This window comes from Pongo abelii, chromosome 13 (genome assembly GCF_028885655.2).
Source record: "Pongo abelii isolate AG06213 chromosome 13, NHGRI_mPonAbe1-v2.0_pri, whole genome shotgun sequence".
In the NCBI taxonomy this organism is placed as follows: domain Eukaryota; kingdom Metazoa; phylum Chordata; class Mammalia; order Primates; family Hominidae; genus Pongo; species Pongo abelii.
Window position 1 is genome coordinate 118803059 of NC_071998.2, and position 19782 is coordinate 118822840.

General features: G+C 52.7%; 1 protein-coding gene across 2 annotated transcripts in view; it reads left to right on the forward strand.

The window, feature by feature from the left end:
- The window catches only part of LRSAM1 (leucine rich repeat and sterile alpha motif containing 1), a 52564-nt gene that overhangs the window by 29611 nt on the left and 3171 nt on the right, over positions 1-19782 (forward strand). For both annotated transcript variants that reach the window (XM_024252146.3, XM_054520676.2), the window contains 9 exons: positions 1721-1791; positions 4531-4630; positions 6470-6557; positions 8201-8275; positions 9987-10067; positions 11576-11671; positions 14768-14866; positions 15398-15529; positions 16683-16764. In XM_024252146.3, coding sequence (XP_024107914.1) covers positions 1721-1791; positions 4531-4630; positions 6470-6557; positions 8201-8275; positions 9987-10067; positions 11576-11671; positions 14768-14866; positions 15398-15529; positions 16683-16764 — 824 coding nt within the window. The remainder of the gene's footprint in view (positions 1-1720; positions 1792-4530; positions 4631-6469; positions 6558-8200; positions 8276-9986; positions 10068-11575; positions 11672-14767; positions 14867-15397; positions 15530-16682; positions 16765-19782) is intronic.

Consider the following 19782-nt stretch of genomic DNA (forward strand, 5'->3'; position numbering starts at 1 on the left):
TGTTCTTCCAGGGGAGGGCAGCAGTTTTTTTTTTTTTTTTTTTTTTTTGAGATGGAGTCTTGCATTGTCACCAGGCTGGAGTGCAGTGGTGCAGTCTCGGCTCACTGCAACCCCCAGCACCCAGGTCCAAGCGATTCCCCTGCCTCAACCTCCTGAGTAGCTGGGACTACAGGCACATACCACCACCAGCTAATTTTTTGTATTTTAGTAAAGACGGGGTTTCAACATGTTGGCCAGGATGGTCTTGATATCCTGACCTTGTGATCTGCCCGCCTCGGCCTCCCAAAGTGCTGGGATTGCAGGAGTGAGCCACCGCGCCTGGCTGAGGAGGGCAGCTTTGAGGAGAGAATGTCTTGTGATTCTCCAGAGGATTATGCCAGGACATTTCGCTAAAGCTATAAGGAGATTCACCTCCTTAGACGATATTTAATTACAAAGAATCATTGCCTTCAAGTTCATTAAAACATGTACACTCCTGAAAAACATTCAGAGACACGAATAAGGCTAGATATATAATGTCCAACTATTTTCCTAGTATAAAAAGTTCAGGCCAGGCGCAGTGGCTCACATCTGTAATCCCAGCACTTTGGGAGGCCGAGGTGGGCGGATCACTTGAGGTCAGGAGTTCAAGACCATCCTGGCCAACATGGCAAAACCCTGTCTCTACTAGAAATCAAAACTTAGCCAGGAGTGGTGGCAGGCATCTGTGGTTGCAGCTAAAAAAAAAAATTTTCAGAAAAAAATCTACATTTCTGGAAAGAAAAATTATTTAGTTTACATAAATTATGTACGGAGGAATAACCTGCAGCCATTAAATGTCTTATTGAATAATATTTCTCATTAAGGGAAAACATAACATATTGCTAATGGAAAAAGTGACAGGCTATATTTATAGCAGAATTTTTAGTGTATCTTTTTTTTTTTTTTTTTTTTTGAGACAGAGTCTCATTCTGTCACCCAGTCTGGAGTGCAGTGGCGCGATCTCGGCTCACTGCAAACTCCACCTCCCAGGTTCAAGTGATTCTCCTGCCTCAGCATCCCGAGTAGCGGGACTACAGGCACATACCACCAGGTCCGGCTGATTTTTGTATTTTTAGTAGAGATGGGGTTTCACCATGTTGGCCAGGCTGGTCTCAAACCCCTGACCTCAAGTCATCTGCCCGCCTCAGGCTCCCAAAGTGCTGGGATTACAGGTGTGAGCCACCGCACCCGGCCATGTGACTATTTGTGAAGGAAATATTTAAAGAACATTTTGCTAGGTGCCAACTTACCTTCCCAAAAACATTCTGCCAGTTTACACTCCTCTTAGCAGTGTAGGAAAGTGCCCATTTCTCCACCACCATCACCATCACCAGCAGTTACCAGTTTTCTTAATGTCAACCAGCCGAGTAGGTGAAAAGATTTTACTTTCTTTAGTTGCCACTAATGTTAAGCATCTTTCCAGATGTTTATTGATCACTTGAATTTCAGCATTGGCTATTTGCTTCTTTTGCCCATTTTCTAAGGGAGTGTCCATCTTTTTACACAAGATACTCAAACTATAGGCTGAAGGTGAACAGGGCCCCAAGGGTTGCTTGTGATGTGGTAGGCATCCAGAGAGCCCATCCAGGTGTAGGTTGCCAAATCAAGGAGGCCTTCCTGGAGGAGGTGGTGTTCATCTGCTGGGATTCCCTGTTGGAAATGTTAAATTTGCTGAATGAATGGACGGATTTTTTTCTAGAATAAGAATGGAACAGTTGATGTCCATAACCCAGGAGGAGACTGAGAACCTGCGGCGACGTGAGGTTGCCTGTGAGTTTCGGGATGGGGAGCTCGTGAGCATGCTGCCTGCTGGCTGGGCTGGCAGGGTGGATGGCCCTCCCTCTGTTGGCCACACATGGAGGGCCCTGAGTGTTAGCCCTCGAGAGGGGCAGTCAAGTCCTGCCATGGAGCACAGGCTCTGGCGTCAGCCTAGATGTGGATGCAGAGTCCCAGTTCAGACACCCACCATGTGACCTTAGGGACATTACTGCTCACTGCTCCCCAACTTTTCCAAGCCTCGGTTTTCTTAGCTATAAAATGGAGGAAATGGGCCAGGTGTCGGGGCTCATGCCTGTAATCCCAGCGCTTTAGGAAGCTGAGGCTGGAGGATCACATGAGCCCAGGAGTTCAAGGCTGCAGTGAGCTGTGATCACACTACTGCACTCCAGCCTGGGTAACACAGCACGACCATTTCTCAAAAAAAAAAAAAAAAAAAAAGAAAGTCCAAACGCCCCCAAATAAAGGATTGTTTAAATAAATGTTGGTGATCCATGTGCTGTGGCACTCTGCAGTATTAGCATCCCATTAGCATGTTATCATGGGGAGTGTTCATAAAAAGTGGGAAGTGGGATGATACCATTTTCATTTTTTTAATTGTAAAATATGCACCATGTAAACTTTACCGTCTTGATCACTTTATTTTATTTTATTTTATTTATGTTTTGAGACAAAGTCTCGCTCTGTCGCTCAGGCGGGAGTACCGTGGTGCGATCTTGGCTCACTGCAACCTCCACCTCCCAGGTTTAAGCGATTTTCCTGCCTCAGCCTCCGAGTAGCTAGGATCACAGATGCACACCACCACACCAGGCTAATTTTTGTATTTTTAGTAGAGACGGGGTTTTGCCATGTTGGCCAGACTGGTCTTGAACTCCTGACCTCAAGTGATCGCCTGCCTCGACCTCCTGAAGTGCTGGTATTACAGGCGTGAGCCACCGTGCCTGGCCTTCATTTTAAAATATATTAGTTCTGTGGCATTATTGTTGTACAACTGCCACCACCATCCATCGCCAGAACTTTTTCATCTTCCTCAACTGAAACTGTCCCTAGTAAACACTAACTCCCCGTGCCCCGCTCCCCTCAGCCCCTGGGAATCAACATTCTACTTTCTGTGTATGGATCTGACTGTTGTAAGTACCTCCTATATGTGGAATCATACAATATTTCTCCTTTTGTGTCTACCGTATTTCACTTAGCATAATGTCCTCGGGTTCATCCATGTTGTAGCATGTGTTTGAATTTCTTTCCCTTTTTTTTTTTTCCTGTTTCTTTATTTCTAAACACTGGCCCACCAGGGAAAAATTTTCTTCCTTTTTAATACTAAATAACGTTGCATTTCCTGTATATGCCACATTTTCTTTCTTTCTTTTTTCCTTGCTCTGTCACCAGGCTGGAGGGCAGTAGTGTGACCATGCTCACTGCAGCCTCCACCTTCTGGGCTCAAGCAATCCTCCCACTACAGCCTCCCAAGTAGTGGGGACTACAGACACACGCCACCTCACCTGGCTAATTTTTTTTTTTTTTTTTTGAGATAGGTTCTCACTCTGTTGCCCAGGCCGGTCTCAAACTCCTGGGCTCAAGCAGTCCTCCCACCTTGGCCTCCCATAAGTGCTTATATTACAGGTGTGAGCCGCCATGTCCAGCCTCTACATTTTCTTTATCCATTCATCTATCAGTGGGTATTTGGGTTGTTTCCACTTTTTGACTGTTATGAATAATGCTACAAATTTGTGTGTACAAATATCTATTCTAGTTCCTTCTTTCAATTATTTTAATTTTTTGATTTTTCTTTCTTTTTTTTTTTTTTTGAGATAGGGTCTTGCTCTGTTGCCCAGGCTGGAGTGCAGTGGCATGATCTCAGCTCACTGCAACCTCTGCCTTCCGGGTTCAAGCGATTCTCCTGCCTCAGACTCCCAAGTAGCTTGGATTACAGGCACCTGCCACCATGCCCGGCTAATTTTTGTATTTTTAGTACAGACACAGTTTCGCCATATTGGCCAGGCTGGTCTCAAACTCCTGACCTCAGGTGATCCACCTGCCTTGGCTTCCCAAAGTGCCGGGATTACAGGCATAAGCCACCACGCCTGGCCTATTTTAATTTTTTTAATTCCTAAATGCATAAAAATTGACTAGAAGAATATATATCAAAATAGAATAATATTTCTGGATGACAAGATCACAGGAGATTTTATGTATGTGCTATTCGGTGTTTTACAATTAGCCTTCCAAGCATACGTTGCTTTTATAGTTAAAAAGAACAGGCTGGGCGCAGTGGCTCACACCTGTAATCCCAGCACTTTGGGAGGCCAAGGCGGGCGGATCACGAGGTCAAGAGATCGAGACCATCCTGGCTAACACAGTGAAACCCTGTTTCTATTAATAATACAAAAAATTAGCCGGGCGTGGTGGCGGGCCCCTGTAGTCCTAGTTACTCGGGAGGCTGAGGAGGAGAATGGCATGAACCTGGGAGGCAGAGCTTGCAGTGAGCTGAAATCGCACCACTGCACTCCAGCCTGGGTGACAGAGTGAGACTGCATCTCAAAAAACAAAACAAAACGAAAAGGAACAAAGGGTTTTTTAAGGTGACTATCAGGTAGGTAACCAGGTGAGGCCTCAAGGCCTTTTCCTCAGTTCCCGTGGAAATCCCTGCTGCCTCCCTGCCCAGGCGCCCCAGGAGCAGGCGCCCCAGGAGCAGCCACCCCACTCAGCTGTCCCCACCTCATGTTCCCGCAGCCGCCATGCAGCAGATGCTGACTGAGAGCTGTAAGAACCGGCTCATCCAGATGGCCTACGAATCTCAGAGGCAGAACTTGGTCCAGCAGGCCTGTTCCAGGTAAGGTAAGGAAGAGGAGTCCTAGGTGAGGGAGCTGGGGGAGCTGGCTCAGGACCCAAGACCGTGGGATGAGAGCTGGACACTAAACCTCCCGCCCTGGGCCACCCCAGCCTCTGCTCTGCTGTTAGGGGCAAGTGATGGCTGCTCTTCCTGAGTTTTCTAGCCGGATCCATGATTCAGCATTGGGCTGTGTTAAAGTGGTAACAGTCACTCCCATTTCTTGTGCACTCCCTGTGTGGCAGGCACTCGGCTAAGCGATGAACCGCATTCGCTGATTGATTTTAGGAGGGACTGTATTGTTATTAGCCCCATTTCGCAATCGCAACTCAGGTTCTGAGAAACTGTATAACGCACCCAAGGAAGCACAGCCAGCAGGTGGTGGAGCCAGGATTTGAGCCCGGCAGAGGGGAGGGGTGTGCTCTTGACTGTGGTACACTCGTCAGTGTCTGAGGACCCCCACAGTTGGGGGTGGGATGCCCTGGAGGGATAAGTGAAGGGGTTGCTTTCATGCTGATGGCCGTTCTGGGGTCCGGCTCCCTGTGCTCACTGGGCACTGTGGGTTTGTTAGAGGTTCCACAGGTGCCCAACAGAGCCAGTGGGGAAAACTCAGTCAGTGCTCAGGAGCCCCAGACAGGGACAGGCCAGCAGCCCTGGATGCCCTGTTTCTCCTCCCATGCAGGTGGCTGGCACAGCTGCCACCCTCCAGGGCACCTGGACTGTGCGGGCCTCCCCTGGGTCCCTGCAGATGTGGGAATTTCTCCCCCCGTCCTGATATGTGACACTGTGCTTAGGAGTTGCAAGCTCAGGGGTCAAACAGACCTGGATCCAGGTCCCACTTCTGCTTACTAACCGTGAGGTCTCAGGCGAGTCTCTTTCCTTCCCTGGGCTTCAAATTCCTTATCAGGTAAATCATAGTACCTACCTGTAGAGTTGGTGGAGAATTTGATGAGTGTTGATGAGCATAATCTCTAGGGCATAAAGGTCCAATAAATACTTGCTATTGTTGTGAAGCAGGGACCTCACTGGAAAAAAATAATTGCTATTATGAAATAAACAAAACCAAGATGGTGGCTGGGCGCAGTGGCTCACATCTGTAATCCCAGCACTTTGGGAGGCCGAGTTGGGTGGATCACCTGAGGTCAGGAGTTCGAGACCAGCCTGGCCAACATGGTAAAACCCCGTCTATACTAAAAATACAAAAAATTAGCCAAACATAGCAGTGGGCGCCTGTAATCTCAGCTACTTGGGAGACTAAGGCAGGAAAATTGCTTGAACCTGGGAAGTGGAGGTTGCAGTGAGCCACGATCACACCACTGCACTCCAGCCCAGGTGACAGAGCAAGACTCTGCCTCAAAAACAAACAAACAAACAAGATGGTGCCAAAGCACAGACATACGTGAGGCTGCAGGTTCTTGTGCCCAAATCAAGGGCTGCTCCCTGCTCCCTGCCCAGGGTGAGAATGCCGGGAAGGACAGCTTTGTCACACTTCGGTGGCTTACCACCCATGGGAGTCAGGAGCTCCCCACCCATGGAGGTGGCTGGGCAGAGGCAGGCATCCACTTCCGGGGGGTGCTGTGGAGGGGATTCTGGTGGCGGGTTGGGTGAGAGGACCTGGAAGCGTCTCTCTCCCAGCTCCCAACTCGATCCCCTTCCCTCCAGGCCAAGGGATTCAGACAGACTCAGTGTCTGTGGCCCACCCAGGGCCCGGCTCCCAGCAGGTACTCCATGAGTGTGGTCCACTGAAGAAATGGTTATGTTGATCTCTTCCAAGGGGCCTGGCACATAGTAGGTGCTCGGGAAACGTTCCAAGAATGAATGAATTTGATGTCTTTCTGGCAGCATGGCCGAAATGGATGAACGATTCCAGCAGATTCTGTCGTGGCAGCAAATGGATCAGAACAAAGCCATCAGCCAGATCCTGCAGGAGGTGAGCCCTCGCCCAGGGCCTGAGGGTGGGGGCTCGGGAGGGAGGTTCAGGAGCCAGGGCAGAGCGCAGAGCTCCACACAGAGCCCTTCCTAGACAGCATGTGGGACCACAGAGGTTTGTGACCATAGAAGTGTACAAGTGATCAGGGTGAGGGATAGAGAGAGGCTGAGTGGGGGGCCCGGGGTATGGTCTTCTGGTCACTAAAATCCACAGAAGCACCTCCACCTGCTCTCTGGGAGGCTCCTACCCTCATCCTGTAAGGACTTAAGTGGCGGGAGGTGATGGTGACCACACCGTGGAGGTCAGGCCACAGAGGACGCTGTGGGACCTCTGGCCTCTTCTCATGTCCAGACCTGCTGTGCTGCTATCTACTCTTCCATCTCTGCGGTGCTCAGGAGGTGCCTGGCAGGGCCCTTGAGTGGATGAAACAAAGGGCCCCTGTGACCTCCTCTCCTTCGGTGTCCATATTACTCTGTTTAGCGTTTTTGTTTTCTTTTTTTGAGATGGAGTTTCCCTCTTGTTGCCCAGTTTGGAGTGCAGTGGTGTGATCTCAGCTCACTGCAACCTCTGTCTCCCAGGTTCAAGTGATTTTCCTGCCTCAGCCTCCCAAGTAGCTAGGATTACAGGCGCCCACCAACACCCCCAACTAATTTTTGTATTTTTAGTAGAGACGGGGTTTTGCCACGTTGGCCAGGCTGGTCTCGAACTCCTGACCTCAGCTGATCCACCCACCTCGGCCTCCCAAAGTGCTGGATTTACAGGCATCAGACACCGTGCCCGGCCTGTTTAGCTTTTTCTTTTCTTTTTTTTATTTTCTTTTTTTTTAAGACAAGGTCTTGCTCTGTTGCCCAGGATGAGTGAAATGATGTGATCACAGTTCACTGCAGCCTCAAACTCCTGGGCTCAAACAATCCTCCCACCTTTGCCTCCTGAGTAGCTGAGACTGTAGGGCCACCATGCCTTTATTTTTTATAGAGACAGAGTCTCCCTATGTTGCCCAGGCTGGTCTCAAACTCCTGGGCTCAAGCAATCCTCCTGCCTCGGCCTCCCAAAGTGCTGGGATTATAGACATGAGCCACCAGCCTGTTCGGCTCTTTCCTGCAGCCCAGTGGGAGTCTCGCCACTGCCTCCCTTCTTCCCTCGCCTTTCTCCCCTGTTCTCTGCGTGTTTGTCATCCCACCCTGCTCCTTTCTCCCTAATTTCAATCTCTGTTCTAAAATGGTTTGACTTAGTATCTGTGGAGCTTGTCTAAGGAAAATTCTCCATTTCTCAGAGGAGGCATCTGCCTTGTGGTTAAGTGGGGCTCGGGAGCTGGATAGGCTTGGTGTGTGTCCCAGCGCCGCTGATTCATGCCTCTGAGTGTCACTCCCCATCTGTGAAGTGGGGCAGTAAAAGCACCCCCATGGTCCACTGTGGTGGAAACTCAGGGTGTGATGCCAGTAGTGCATCAAGTAGAAGCCGCCCGAAGTGAGCCCCTAGTATCATCTTAAGGTTTACACAAGTGAGGTGACATCTTCTCCCTCTCTCAGAAAAAACCTATCCGTTAAGGTGCTTTGTATACAGCTTTTTCTTTTCACAGGGATGGGGCTGCAGGGAAAAGTTTGGGCATGGCCCCTGCTGAGGACTGGTGGTCTGTGTTGCAGAGCACGATGCAGAAGGCTGCGTTCGAGGCACTCCAGGTGAAGAAAGACCTGATGCATCGGCAGATCAGGAGCCAGGTGAGCACTGGGGCTGTGGTCCCTGGACCTGACCTCTCAGAGACTTGCAGAGTGGCCCTCCAGGGCAGCAGGTTGCAGCAGTTGAGGTTTGAACCCCAGCTCCTTGGCTTGCTAGCCCAGCAAGAGGTCGAGGCCTTGCCCTCAGAACCTTCCTTTGCTCCCAGCCTTGAGTCGGAGCTGCTGGGAGGGTGCCTAGAGGCCTCCTATTCCAGGGTCTGGCAAGGGTCTTGCCAGCGAGGCGGGTCTCCACCACGCCTGGGCCAGGGAGGGCGGTGCTGATGTGTGACTTTGACTGCTCCGGCTGCCTCTGCTGTCCGTGCTCCAGGCAGGACTTCCCCACTGGGAAAAGCAGCCAGTGCAGGCCCCAGCGCTCCTACAGCTCAGACAGACAGAGGAGTCTCGGGGGCATATAGTATTTCCCCCAGAAGAGGGCAGGGGAAGCTGTGAGCCACCATGGTCCTGATGCCTGCTGAAAAGTGACCTCGGCCCAGGAGGAGGCGGTCCTCCTCGTAGACCCTCCCTCACGTGACAAGATACCCTCCCCCTCCCCCCACAGGCCGGCTGCTGACCTTTGAGCTGTCCTTGGGCAAGCCCACCTATGTGGCCTGGTGGCCACCGCCTGTGAAGTGGGGCTGGGGCTGGGGCTGGGGCTGGGGCTGAAGTGAGTGTCAGGCTATGGGAGCGCTCCTGCATCATGTTCAGCACACTGAATTTTGCATTTTTGCATGGTTTTTTTCTTTCTTTCTCTATTTTTCTTTCTCTCTTTCTTTTTTTTTTGGACCAATTTACCTTTTTAATTTCCCTCTTTGATTTCAATTCCACATTGCCGGACATGAAGCTCATTCCTCTGACCAGGGGTTGGTGGTGTCATAGGGACTTAGCGATGAGGATCACAGGGTCATGGGCACAGGATAGAGGAGTACTGGCTGCGGGGTCTGACCCCCACCCCCGCCCAGGGCTAAAATCCCCTAGACACACCCTGGAGAGTGTGCGAGGGCCCCCGACATTCTCACTGCAGATGGTTTTGACCAGGTCAGCTGTTGCCCTTAAACCCTGAGCTGGGGCATCCCAGAGAAAGGGATCTCTCCCTTTCCTGCTCTGTGTCCTTGGGCAAGTGACAACCTCTCTGAGCCTCAGTTTTCTTGTCTATAAAATGGAGACAATAATACCTCCTAACAGCCAGAAAATTGATGAAATATGATACATCAAGTGTGCAGCACAGGCCTGGCACATAGTAGGTGCTCAAGACATACCAGCTACTACTACCACTGTTACTCAGTCACTTCCATTACCCTCTGCTCTCCCCTGCAACAGCGATGCAAGGGACAAGAGAACTTGACCAGCAGGAGGCTGGGTGATAGCTCTGTCTGTGCTTTACTCTGGCCTGAATCCCCAAGGAAAGCCCCCTCTCCACTGCACAAGCCTTTATCCTGTGCGCACTCTAGGACAGATCCTGTGCTGGCCTCTTGGTAAACGATTTTGGCCACAACAAGCACGTCCATGACCCCAGGAACGCGAGGCCGTGAAGGAATGAATTCTTGTTCAAGCCCCCTGATGAGGTTCCCAGGCCTGCAGGTTCCCCTCATTCCAGAGCCTCCTCAGCCTCCCCAGAAAGGCTTCTTAGACCCACTTGGTCACCAGAGAGTAGCAGCACAAAACTGAACTGTGGTTAATGTGAGTAAAAAAAACCCCTGTCTCGTCTTCTGTTTAGATTAAGCTAATAGAAACTGAGTTATTGCAGCTGACACAGCTGGAGTTAAAGAGGAAGTCCCTGGACACAGAGACACTCCAGGTATGTAGGGCTCCCTGCCCCTGCCCTCCTTCACGTGGTGAGACCCCTACCTGGTGCTCCCTCCCAGCCCCTGGCAGCCACTCACCAGCCCCTGAGAGTCAAGGGCTTCCCCAGCAGACAGAGGGCAGAGCTCCTCTGTGGCTGTGACACCAGAGAACACCCCTCAGCCCCAGAAGGCCCAGTGCAGGCCAAGGTTAGAGGTGGTCAGCCTGTTGCGAGGCAGGAGGGTCAGAGGAAGGAGGGTTTCATTGCCAAGGCTCCCCCGCTCCATCTCCATCACTGCGTTTCCTGTGCTGGGTGCGGGCCTGCCACTGAGCTCCTGTCTCTCTCTGTAGGCCGTGCTTTAGGCCCCCGGGCAGACATCCTCCAGGGCTGGAGCTTTTGGGTGTCCCGGGTTGTCTGGAGGAGAGAGCCCAGCCACATCTGTGTAACTCCCTGCAGGCAGCATCTCTGGGGCTCCAGCCCGAGAGTCTTGCCCACACAGATGAGAGGGCAGCAGGGACTGGCAGCTGGCGTCCTGGACTGGATGCCTGGGAGCCAGGTGTGGCCCGGCACAGCCCTGCTGTGCAACTTTGGCAGGTGGGGAAGGAGAGGCAGCCCTTTCCCCTCTCTGAACCTCAGCCTCTCCAGCTGCAGACGGAGGGCTGGATGGGGTGGTGTGTGAGGACATGTGCCTGTGCCAGGAGTTTGAGCAGAGCCTTCGGTCTGTCACTGTCCCTGTGTCTGTTCTCAGTGGAGAAGTCTCAAGCCATCCCATGGACTCCTCAGTGCAGTGAAGGGTCTGGGGTCCGGATCCCTGGTCTCAGGTGCACCGCAGGTGTGCTGTGTGCCCTTAGACAGGCCTCTGCTCCTCCAGGCCTTCTTCCCCTACTCCATAAGATGGCAGCGGTCCTCCAGGCCCAGCCTGTGCCATCAGGCCATCGAAGAAGGCTGAGCTAGCAAGGGAAAGCCCTTTGTGAGCCTTGAAATGATCTCCAGAGATGAGGGGACTGGGGCTGCTCTCAGAGAAGCTGCGGCCATCATGCCTGGCGGGTGCCCTAGTCCCTGCCCACAAGTGTGGCAGGGCTCTGGCTGTCGGGGCCCCCATGGGGTTTCCAAGAGCAGGCGCGGGAGTGAAGCAGGGACCCCAGGCTCTGGTTTGCACGCACCTCCATTTGTGTGGGGCCCCACACCACTCCCCGCCATTTGCTTCTGCCCATGTGCTCTGTTGTCTGGGAGACCAAAGGCAGGCACCTGTGGCTTGTCATTTCTTTTGTTTGATGTTTCTTACCATCCCATTGTCATCAGTCACCAGGATCCCATGCCTGACTTAACCCCACAAGGAAGAGAGATGCAGGCTTAGGGGAAGGGGGGCAGAAGGGCCTCTTAGCTTTGTCCCCCAACTCAGCCTGGAGGCACTGGGCAGAGAACCGAGTGAGCGGGAGGCCAGGCCCTTCTCCATCCTGCCACCGCGGGACTCCTGCGCTGCCGCCAGCTCACGGTGGTGCGGGGTGTGGTCTTGTTCGCAGGAGATGATCTCGGAGCAGCGCTGGGCCCTCAGCTCCCTGCTCCAGCAGCTGCTCAAAGAGAAGCAGCAGCGAGAGGAAGAGCTCCGGGAAATCCTGGTATGTGTTTGGCTTCTGTGCTCAGCATCACACACAGATTTGCTTTTTTTTAACAGACTTGCCATTTTTAGAAACACCTGTTATTCAAGTAAGAGTTATTCATCAAAGAAAAACTGGAAAGTACAAAGGAAAATAATTGCATTTCCAAGCGTTATCTCCTGCCATTTTTTGTTTGTTTGTTTGTTTGTTTGAGACAGGGTCTCACTCTGTCGCCCAGGCTGGAGTGCAGTGGCGCAATCTCAGCTCACTGCAGCCTTGACTTCCTGGGCTCAAGCGATCCTCCCACCTCAGCCTCCTGAGTAGCTGGGACTACAGGCATGTGCCACCATGCCTGGCAAATTTTTTTATTTTTGTAGAGATGGGGTTTCGCCATGTTGCCCAGGTTGGTCTCCCAACTCCTGGGCTCAAACGATCTGTCTGCCTTGGCCTCCGAAAGTGCGGGTTTTACAGGCATGAGCCACCGTGCCCAGCCTCTCCTGCTGTTTTGATGCATATCTTCCAAACATTGTGATGTATCTTTATAGCTGTTCGTGTATGTGCCTTTTAAACATGACATGCTGCATACCCTTTTCGAGCAGCCTATTTCCACACATTCTTTCAAGTCATGAAACTATTCCTTGAAGTCCTTTCTCAAGGCTGTGCTTGGCCCCTATTGTTGAGTATGTGGATTACTTCTGGTTTTTAAACTTTTCTAGGCAATGCTCTCCGAATGCCTTTGTAGTCAAGTATTCGGGAACAGCCATGAGTATTCACTCCAGACAGGACTCACTATGTCCAGGGCAGGCCGTTTGATAAGCTTTTGGCAGGAGTGGCCCAGCTGTCCCCTGTCCCCTGATGGGTTTGACACTGGCACATTTTCAGCGTGGCAGAGGCCCCCTTGAGAGTGTCTCCTCTAGACCCAGAGGGCACCCAAGCAATGAGGACAGAGGCCAGGCTCACCATCTGGGGTGGAAAAGACCGAGTCATTCCTGTGTCCCTGTGAATGCACCAGACGCCCTCTGAGCTGCGTCCTAGACCGGGCCCTGTGCAGGTTTAGAAGAGAGAGACCAGCTTCTTCTGGAGCCCTGAACAAGCCAAGTGGTGCCTATGCCCATCAGAGGAACCTGCCTGTTCCTCACGGTGCCCTACTGCCATCTCCTACGCATCAGGTTACTTTGCAGATGGTGCTTTGGCGCTGTGCCGTAGCAGCCAGGTACTGTGGCTGGTGCTCCTGCCCTTGTAGGCCTTGGGGGTCACCACCAAAGGAGGAAGCACTGCCCCAGCAGAACACAGCCCGTCTGGCTCCTGGGTGCTGGAAGAGAGGGGCTGCAGCCCGGGAGGGCCAACGACGGAAGGGAGCAGTGGGCATGGCCAGGTCCAGGAGGAGCCCCCAAAGGACAGTCAGGCCCAGCAGGGATTGGGAAACGCTTGTGCTGATCCCATTCCCCATGTCATGCCAGCCTTCACTGAGCAGCTCCGTTGTTCTGAGCATGGGCTCTGGAGCAAGACAGGCCTGGGTCTGATTCCTGGCCCCACCCTGGCAGGTTACTCATCACCCTGAACCTCAGCTCCCTCACCTGGGAGGTAGAATCTCCTTCACGGAGTTGTGAGAATTAATGATGGCATCTTTAGGTGCACAGCATGGTCTGGCACATGGTACTGTGAACATGTCAGCCACGCCTGTTGTCACTGTGGCCGTTATCAGCATCGTTTGTTCACTGCTGTATTCCCAGCACCTCGAACAGTACTCAACGAAGAGCTATCGAATGGCGGAATAAAAGAATCATGTTCAGGCTGGGCGCGGTGGCTCACGCCTGTAATCCCAGCACTTTGGGAGGCCGAGGCGGGTGGATCATCTAAGGTGGGAGTTTAGGACCAGCCTGGCCAACATGGTGAAACCCCGTGTCTACTAAAAATACAAAATTAGCCAGGTGTGGTGGCGCATGCCTGTAATCCCAGCTACTCGGGAGGTTGAGGCAGGAGAATCACTTGAACCCGGGAGGCAGAGGTTGTGGTGAGCCGAGATCGCGCCATTGTACTCCAGCCTGGGCAACAAGAGTGAAACTCTGTCTCAAAAAAAAAAAAAAAAAAAAAGAATCATGATCAATAGCACATTGATCGTTCTTTGGCTCCGTCAGACAGTGAAGCCCACTCTAGAAGCTGAAGGTGTCCTTAGCACCTGTATCCCCCTTTCCTGGCACCCAGGAGGCAGCCCGGGCTGTGTAATGCTTGTTCTCCCACAGGCAGACAGAGGGGGTACCTCCCAGAGGGAGTGGCAGAGTGTGGTACCAGGTGGCAGAAGCTCAGGTTCAGGTGCTCCACCTGACCAAGTGTGTGGCGTCGGGCAGGTCAGCTGCCCTCTCTGAGATCGTCTCAGCAGTAAATTGGAGAGAGTGATGCTTCCTGCTTTTCTCATTTCTATAAACTATAGACAATAAGCGGGTGGGAAAGTTCTCTGTAAAATAACTAAGTGCCAGCTGGTCACAGTGGCTCACGCCTATAATCCCAGCACTTTGGGAGGCCGAGGTGGGTGGATCACTTGAGGTCAGGAGTTTGAGACCAGCCTGGCCAACATGGTGAAAACCCCATCTCTACTAAAAATATAAAAATTAGCCGGGCATGGTGGCACACACCTGTAGTCCCAGCTACTCGGGCACTCCAGCCTGGGTGACAGAGCAAGAGTCCATCTCAAAAATAAAAGTACCAAGTGCTGTCCACCCGCTCAGAGGAGCATAGTTCATAACTATCATTTTTGTTTTGTTTTGTTTTTTTGAGACAGAGTTTCGCTCTTGTTGCCCAGGCTAGAGTGCAGTGGTGCGATCTCAGCTCACTGCAACCTCCGCCTCCCAGGATCAAGAGATTCTCTTGCCTCAGCCTCTCGAGTAGCTGGGATCACAGGCATGCACCGCCATGCCCGGCTAGTTTTGTATTTTTAGTAGAGATGGGGTTTCTCCATGTTGGTCAGGCTGGTCTCGAACTCCCGACCTCAGGTGATCTGCCCACCTTGGCCTCCCAAAGTGCTGGGATTATAGGCGTGAGCCACCGCGCCCGGCAACCATCGTTATTACAGCTTTTATTACCTTTTGTGACTAACATTGCCTGCTTCATTCCTGGCAGACGGAGTTAGAAGCCAAAAGTGAAACCAGGCAGGAAAATTACTGGCTGATTCAGTATCAACGGCTTTTGAACCAGAAGCCCTTGTCCTTGAAGCTGCAAGTAAGGACTGGCGCCTGCCCCGGCCAGGGAGCCCCGGGGACCTCCTGCCAGAGGCGCCTGTGGTGCCTCCACCATGCTCTGCCTCTTGTTACTTTTCTGGTGACTCTAGCATGCCAGATCCTGTGCCAAGCCCCAGTGGAGACAGAAGTGAGAGCAAGGGAGTGTTCATTCTGGTGAGGGGAACAAGGCACTGGTCACTGCTGTGCAGGGCAGAGACCACTGAGCCCACAGTAGAGCAAAGCCTGTGCTGGGAGCCACTGTCTGTCCAGCACCTGCAGGGACAGAGAGGCAGTTGAAACAGCCCCCTTTTGGTGGATGTTCAAGTTGCTTACTATTTTCAGGTTTGCAGACAGAGCGGCAGTGAACCCCTGGGCCTATCTATCTCTGTGTGTCTACATATGAGTTTTTGCAGGAGAAATCCCAAGTACATTCTATGTATTATGTTATGTATATTCAAACCCTTCATGTCCTGTTGTAAACAGTGGGTTCTTTTTTTCCTTCCGGCTCATGGTACACGTTTCTGCCTTGCAGGAAGAGGGGATGGAGCGCCAGCTGGTGGCCCTCCTGGAGGAGCTGTCGGCTGAGCACTACCTGCCCATCTTCGCGCACCACCGCCTCTCACTGGACCTGCTGAGCCAAATGAGCCCCAGGGACCTGGCCAAGGTGGGCAGCAGCTGTCTGCAGGGAGGGGAGGGGCGCGCAAGGCCGCTGTCCTGACCTGCCGGGGGTTGACCTGCTCCTTGTGTAGTCCTCGTTGAGGCCTGTCCTTACCTAATGGCCCAGGGCCACCTTGCTTCCAGATGGCCAGAACACCCGCCCATCTGCCCCAGCCGCCTGTGTGTGCCCTGCACACTGTCTCACTGGGAAATCCTGGGGAGGTGGGTCCTGTTGACCTGCTCAGACTGGATCTTCAGACTGGAGGGACAAGACAGGCCCTGGGGGATTATCCGATCCAGCCTCTGCCCTGCCTCATGGTATCACAAACTGTCGTGGCCACAGCACTGCCTGAGCCCCTGTTCCTTTCTGGGCACAAGCTGAGCTCTTTACAGCACATTAATCCACTTATTCTTCAAAACAGAATAATCATCGCTGTGCCAGCTAACTTTGTAGCACCTGCACCTGCTGGGCACCATTTTAAGCACTTTTTGTATTCAAACTCACTGAATTCTCCCAGCAGCCCAGCAGGGTACATATCATTATCATCTTTCAGTTGAGACCCAGTAAGGCAATAACTTGGCCCAAGGTCACACAGCAGAGTGAGGTCTCTACCCCAAGCAGTGTGGCCCCAGAGTTCGTGTTCTTTGCCATGAGACTGTCCTGCCCCTCCCTGGACAGATGCAGACACCAGGGTCCGAGAGGACCGGATGGCACTGAGGGTCACAGGCCGTGCCGCTAAGGCTCTGGAGGCTGAGGGACTGTGGGGCTCATGTGCTGCTGCTGCTTAGTGGCTTGGCCTCCAAGACTTCTCTCCTCCCCCACCTAGTGGGGAAGTGGCTGAGGTGTGCAGGTGAAGCCTGGCACTGGGAAGCAGTTGCTAAACCATAGCTGTTGCTAGTGCTGGTTTCCCTTTGGGCCTCAGTTTCCCCCCAACCCCTGCCACACTGATTGTTGGGCTGAGGCCTGGGGAGGTTGCCCTCACAGCTATGGTGCCGCATTGCCTCATCCTGACCGTGGGCCCCGCCAGGCCCCGGAAGGCTTCCATATTTCCAGCAGGAGGTGTCGACGGTCCTGTGAGCCTGGGCCTGTGCCAGGTGGCTCACACCATTTAGCAGGCTCCCGCCCAGGCCACAGTCTGCACTTCCTTGAACTGTCACAGGTGGGTGTCTCAGAAGCTGGCCTGCAGCACGAGATCCTCCGGAGAGTCCAGGAACTGCTGGATGCAGCCAGGATCCAGCCAGGTACCAGCACAGCTCCAGCCTCTTCCGGGCAGGGTTCCAGCCGTATTTGTGGGCTCTGGTGGGGACAGTCATTTGCTTACATTTCAGGATGAGTCCTGAGGGCTGGTTCTAGCCTCTGCTGGTCAGTAAGGTTCCCTCCCAAGGAGCAGGCTTAGGGATCAGTGAGCCCGTTTCACAGATGGGAAAAACAGGCCACCTAATTGGGAGAACAGGAGACCTCCACGTAGCAGTGGAGGGGCCCTCCCAGCTCCCTGTCCCATAGCCTTCCCTTAGTCCACCCTACAGACGCTGGGATCCACACACTGAGGGACTTTGGACTAGAGGCCCGTCCCCAGGGCCTGCAGTATGCCCAGTGCTGGGCCTGAGGCATGCCTGTGGACGTGGAGAGATGTCCACAACAGGCTGTGAAGGGGCGAAGGCAGGTCGTGAGGCCCGTGGGGAGAAGGGGCAGGTGTGGAGTCTGGGGTCTGCCATGTGCTGAGCATGATCTGGGAGCCCGGCACCTGCCCACCGCTGTGCATGAACCACATTGCGGAACCTCTGGATCCACCCCGTGAGGAGGCACTGTTGTGGTCCTCATTTTCAAGATGAGGAAATTGAAGCGCAAAGAGGTTAGTGTGTCCACTGTCAGGTCCCACTGCTGGCACATGGTGGAACCACTGGGCTTGCCTGCCTCCCTGGGGAAGAGGTGAGGGGCCAGAGCGGGGGTGAAGGAGAGGGCAGACTTGTGCTGCTGGGCTGGGCAAGGCTCTGGGGAGGGCATTTTTAGCCAGAGCCAAGGAAGAGGCGGAGGAGCTGAGGTGAAGGTGGAGTTCTGGACTAGACCTCAGTGGGGAGGCCCCAGGGCTCCAGGGGTCTGGGCTGACTGCAGCCCCAGGATAGCTTCAGGCACCAGTTTTGCAGCCACTTTTACTCCAGAGACATTGACTCAACCCCTAAAAAGTCATTAAACTTCTTAGCTTTTTGATATCAAGTCATGTGCAGAATAGGCCCCTTCTGGATATTCCTGACCCCCCAGCTCTCAGACTGGAGATCAGAAGAGTTTTCCATCAGGAGTTGGGGTCACCCCCGGCAGACAAGCCTCACGTGAGCAGGAGTCACAAACAGGTGCCCTTTACCCTGAGCGGGGTGCAGTGCCTCTGAGCCCAGCAGTCCTCAGGACTGGCTGCTTCTCACTGTTTGAGTCATCCCTGGAGCAAACAAGCAGGTTCTTCCTCTCCATAGCAGATCGGCCATGAGGATCTGTGGCCACATGCAGAAAACGGATGCCTGGGCTGCTCAGGGCTTCCTGCTTGTGCCCATTGGCAGGGGAAGGGGCCATGGTGGGATCCGTCCTCAGTTCCAGAAGGCAAGGGAAACCCTCAATTTCCTAGCAATTCTCTTATTACTCCCAGAAATCGGTATACTTTATATCAAATATAGAGGCTGGGGCCAGGTGTGGTGGCTCACACCTGTAATCCCAGCACTTTGGGAGGCTGAGGTGGGCGGATCACCTGAGGTCAGGAGTTTGAGTCCAGCCTGGCCAGCATGGTGAAACCCTGTCTCTACTAAAAATACAAAAATTAGCCAGGCGTGGTGGCGTGCACCTGTAGTCCCAGACTCAGGAGGCCGAGGCAGCAGAATTGCTTGAATCCAGGAGGCAGAAGTTACAGTGAGCCAAGATCATGCCATTGCATTCCAGCCTGGGTGACAAAGTGAAACTGTCTCAAAAAAAAAAAAAAGGAAAGGAAAAAAACAAATATAGAAGCTGGGTGCAGTGGCTCATGGCTGTAATCCCACACTTGGGGAGGCCTACGCAGGAGGATCACTCAAGCCCAGGAGTTTGCGACCAGCCTGGGCAACATAGGGAGACCCCTTCTCTACAAAAAATAAAATAAAATTAGCTGGGTGTGGTGGTGCACACCTTAGTTCCAGCTACTTGGGGGGCAAAGGTGGGAGGATCGCTTGAGCTTGGGAGGTCGAGGCTGCAGTGAGCCATGATTGTGCCCCTGCACTCCAGCCTGGAAAAGAGTGAGACTGTCTCAAAAACAAAACAACAAAAAAATAGAAAAAATTAGCAAGGCGTCATCCCAGCTACTCTGGAGGCTGAGGTAGGAGGATTGCTTGAGCCTGGGAGGTTGAGGCTGCAGTGAGCTGTGATCATGATACTACACTCCAGCCTGGGTGACAGAGCAAGACCCTGTCTAAAAAAAAAAAAAAAAAAATATATATATATATATATATATATATATATATATATATATATGAATGCCCCCTCAAAAGGGTAGTTTGGGGGCAGCACTGATCCCCTTAGAGTGTCTAGTGTTGTAACAGCTTTTAAAAAATCGTTAGTTTTGGCCGGGCGCAGTGGCTCATGCCTGTAATCCCAGCACTTTGGGAGGCCGAGGCGGGCGGATCACGAGGTCAGGAGATCGAGACCGTCCTGGCCAACATGGTGAAACCCTGTCTCTACTAAAATTAGTTGGGCACGGTGGCGTGTGCCTGTAGTCCCAGATACGCAAGAGGAGAGGCTGAGGCAGGAGAATCACTTGAACCCAGGAGGCGGAGGTTGCAGTGAGCCGAGATCGCACCACACTGCACTCCAGCCTGGCGAGAGTGAGACTTCATCTCAAAAAAAAAAAACTTTAGTTTTTTCCTGTTATAAAAAACAATGCTTGTAATTCAAGACGTAGAATAAAGTGAACCGTGACCAGGAAGGGAACAAGGGATAGAGTCAAGGAAGTGGGTGGCTCACGTTGCATGATAGAAAAAGAGACTTAGCAGCCAGGTGCATTGGCTCACGCCTGTAATCCCAGCACTTTGGGAGGCTGAGGTGGGCAGATCACCTGAAGTCAAAAGCTTGAGACCAGCCTGGCCAACATGGTGAAACCCCGTCTCTACTAAAGATACAAAACTTAGCCTGTCGTGATGGTGGGCACCTGTAATCCCAGCTACTCGGGAGGCTGAGGCAGGAGAATTGCTTGAACCTGGGAGGCAGAGGTTGCAGTGAGCCGAGATTGCACCACTGCACTCCAGCCT